Here is a 3,810-nt window from a genome sequence, read left to right as displayed (position 1 = left end):
AGCTCAGGAACCCTGGAGCAGCTCAGGAACCCTGGAGCAGCTCAGGAACCCTGGAGCAGCTCAGGAACCCTGGAGCAGCTCAGGAACCCTGGAGCTGTTGGTCACAGCAGCTGCCTGGTGAGCTGTGCTTCCTGGGGCATGAGCAGTGAATTCCTCAATGATTGCTTTGTTCCCACTGGGAAGGGCTCCTGGGGCAGGAAGAGCTGCCTGGAGGCACAAAGCCACTGAGACAGGAGCCAGCAGGGAGCTGAGGGCCTCAAAGGGCTCCTGCCTGCTGGAGATGTGTGCCCAGAACATCCCTCCCTAATCCTCACTCCTGGAAGAACAGTGAACTGGAGTGTCAGTGTCAATATGACACAGGAAGGTTCGTGTCTCCAGGGGATTCCTCCCTTCCTGGGCTCATTCCCTGCCTGCTGTGGGCTGAAGGGAATGGCAGCACGTGTTCCTGCAGGCATTGCAGCCTCAGAGGGATCCTTGCATTTCAAGGCTTCTTGTCTGGAGTATTCCTTGTTCTATTTCTTGTAGTACTCCAGATACACAGAGGGTCTGTGTGGAAGCAGGAATGGAGCCTTTCTTCCACAGGCTCTGTACCCCTCATCCAACATTTCCCACTTCAGGAACATCCCACCCATCCTCAAATCAAGCTTTCTACATCAAAACAATTCATCCCCCCTTATTTTTGTTGGCCTGTGAATGCCATTTAAAAACGTTGATGTTAGTGATTAACATAAAATAACAACATTCTACATGGATTTGTTTTGCCTCCTCAGAAATACCCAAATTGAACCAAAGACTGGCAAAGTCCCAGCGGGAGAACGAGTGTCTCCAGGAGAAGGTGAAACACCTCACTGAGGTGGCTGACACAGTTGAGCTGAAAACTCAGCAGCTCCAAACCTCCCTCCAGCAGGGGAGCGAGCTCCAGACTCGGTGCCGTGAGCTGCAGAAGGAAACTCTGGGTAAGAGAAGTTTTTACCTTTTCTAGCAAAAATGAGAGGAAGAAAAATGTTTTTGAAATCACCAAAGTTGTGGTTGTTACTGTGAAAAGACTCAACAGGCCTGAATAAAAGTCAGGTGTCAGTCAGAAGGGGGGAATGTCATCCCAAGGGGTCTGGAACCCTGCTGGGAGGGAAAGTGGAGAAAAAGAGGAAAATAATGAGCATGGTGGAATACAATCCTGCTGTTAATTGTCCATCTTAAGTAAAACATCAGGCTCTGAGGGTAAAATTCAAAGAATTGGTCTCATTTTAAGTGCAGGACCAGGAAGGATTTCTGGCTCTCAGAACATGACTGAAAGGCAGTCCAGGCCCTTTTCTGTGAGTCATTAAACAGGAGACTCTAATGCTCCTCCCTTGATTGTGTCTCAGGAAGCAGAGAATGCTCTTGAGAAGGGTGAGAGCAGTGACAACACTTGAAATGATTCCCTGGGAGCTGTGTGCAGACACAAACTCACTGCAGAAGGATTATTTATGTTGCTGTCTCTTCCTCTCTGTTCTCTTGCATTCACAGCTCTGGCTCAGAGGTGTTTTAAGACCTTGGGGACACGTTTGAGGTTGTGCTGTTCCAGGCAGGGTTTGGAGTCCCCAGGCTGGCTCAGCAGTCCCCAGCTGCCTTGTGCTCAGTGTGGGGACACACTGAGAGCAGAGATCACCATGGGGAAACCTCACTGCTCCTTCAGGACCTGTGCAAACACCAGATGTGAGATCCCATCCCTGAGTTACCAACCCCTGGTGCTGAGCATGGGCACAGTAATATCTTATATATTAATATTGAATTGGTTTCTTTTTATAGCAATACTGTTAGAAAGCTCCAGCAAAGACATCTCCTGTCTTTGTAGAAATAATAAAGAGCAGTGGACATAAAATCTCATCAGATGATCTCTCACACTCTGAAATACTTGCATCAGAACATCAAACAGTTGGATTGTTGTGTTTGTGCTGATAGAAAAAGTGCCCTTAGCTGAGTTCCCTTTTCCCCTCTGTTCACTCCAGAGGTTGCTGCAAACAGGAGTTGAGGGTTCCTTCATGAACGTGGCAAACAAACACTTTCATTTCAGCTTTTCCCCCCTTTAACTCCATGCAGAATTGCCTTGTTCTTGTCTTAAAAAGAAAGATTTTTGCAATCTCTATTTTATTCTATTTTTTAAAGGTTGTTTGATATGTTCTGTGTTTTTGGGGGGCCTGCATGGCTTCTTGGATATTCTCAAAACCCAAACTGTTTCCCTAAATTGGCAACAGCCCATCACAATTAATTATCACTTACTATCAATTAATTATCAATTAATAGAATCCTGGAATGGTTTGGGCTGGGAGGAACCTTTAAAGCTCATCCATTCCCACCCTCTGCCATGGACAGGAACACCTTCCACTACCCCAGGCTGAAAATTCACAGTGAAATATAAAACAACAGAGATTTTATGGAGAAAACACAGCTAAAACATCATGTATGGAATTCATACAGAATATTAGGACCCTGCAAACTCTTAATGATGAGTAAAAACACCATCTAAGCTGGTTGATGTTTTATGTGAGGCATTTTAAAATTGATTAATAAAAATGTAGCAGTCACTTGCTAATAAATGAGTTATTAAGAAGCAGTAAAACGTTTGATGTGGGTATCCAGAAGGAGGTTTGGAGGCAGGAAAGCTGCTGGCTCAGGCATTTGGATTCTACCCTTCCTGAATGGATCAGTAAAACACAAATCCAGGAGGATTTGAGGGGGTCTGGCTCTAGGGAACATGTTGCTGCATCAGGGCAATAAACCCAGTTAATGCACTGCTGACAAAAATGGTTCTCTTTGAAATACCAAACAGGATTTTTTTTTCATGAAACAAACATTAAATATGAAATGAGTGTGCCATTGTTTTAAAATAAATGACTGGGAACAAACAACATCTTACTGGAAATCAGTTCCAGGGAGTGGATTTGTCCTGTCCAAAGTCAGGGTGTAGAAATCTGCCACATCCTGAGTGTCCATGCTTTGGGGGGAGCTTAGGGTTTTGCCTTATTTTGCTTTTTTCCCCTCCCACAAACTACTCCAAAGTCCCTCTTTGAAATAATTTGACACTCCAGAAATAATAAAAACTACCAGAATTTGTGATTTCTGTATTTTTAAAGAATTTTCCTTTCTGCAGCCAATATTTTGAGGATTCTTCTGTTGCATATTTCTCACAGCATTGTAAAGCCATGATTATTTCACATCACAACAGGCAAGAGCAGGAGCCAAGCAGTTGTTTCTGCTGTTGTTTTTTTGCCTTGGTGCTCACTGTGACTTTGTGAAGATTCCCTTTGTAGGGGATTTGTGGGATCAGTTGGGTTGCTGGGTTCAAGCCACATTTCAGCCTCATGGAGCATCACCCAGCTGGAGGGAGGTGACAGATCTTGCCAAATGCTCAGCACAGGGGAAGGGCTGCTAATTGTCTAATCAGAAATCAAATCAAAAATCAGTAATGGTGATAATGTCTCTGTTCTTAGTGCTGGGAGCAGCAGCACTGCAGTAGCACAGGCTCCTAAAAGATTTCTGCTTTCATTTTATTACCACCTAAGTCCTTTACTTCATCACAGATAAAGAATCATTTTTCTTCCCCAAAGTCCTTGTGGTTTTTCTTTAGCTCATGACAGCTCTGGCCTTGCTCTGGATGGGTTGAAATTGCTGGTGATGCTCCCAAAATTCAAATTTTCGGTCTTTTGCTGCTCCTGCTCCATGGGCTACTTCAGCTCCAAATACAAACTTGGTGGTCTGCTGCTATGATGAGGCTGATGAGAGATGATGGAAAACTGCAGGCAGCTGGAGGAGCTGGGGAGGGGAATGTTA

The 3,810-nt window shown here is 44.8% G+C and overlaps 1 protein-coding gene across 2 annotated transcripts in view; it reads left to right on the top strand.

The window, feature by feature from the left end:
• Positions 1-3,810, top strand: part of LEKR1 (leucine, glutamate and lysine rich 1) — a 34,295-nt gene that overhangs the window by 14,618 nt on the left and 15,867 nt on the right. For both annotated transcript variants that reach the window (XM_015638225.2, XM_015638222.2), the window contains exon 5: positions 771-956. In XM_015638225.2, the coding sequence (XP_015493711.1) occupies positions 771-956 (186 nt within the window). The remainder of the gene's footprint in view (positions 1-770; positions 957-3,810) is intronic.

Source organism: Parus major, chromosome 9 (genome assembly GCF_001522545.3).
Source record: "Parus major isolate Abel chromosome 9, Parus_major1.1, whole genome shotgun sequence".
NCBI classification, from domain to species: Eukaryota; Metazoa; Chordata; class Aves; order Passeriformes; family Paridae; genus Parus; species Parus major.
This window is presented reverse-complemented; position numbering and strand designations above follow the sequence as displayed.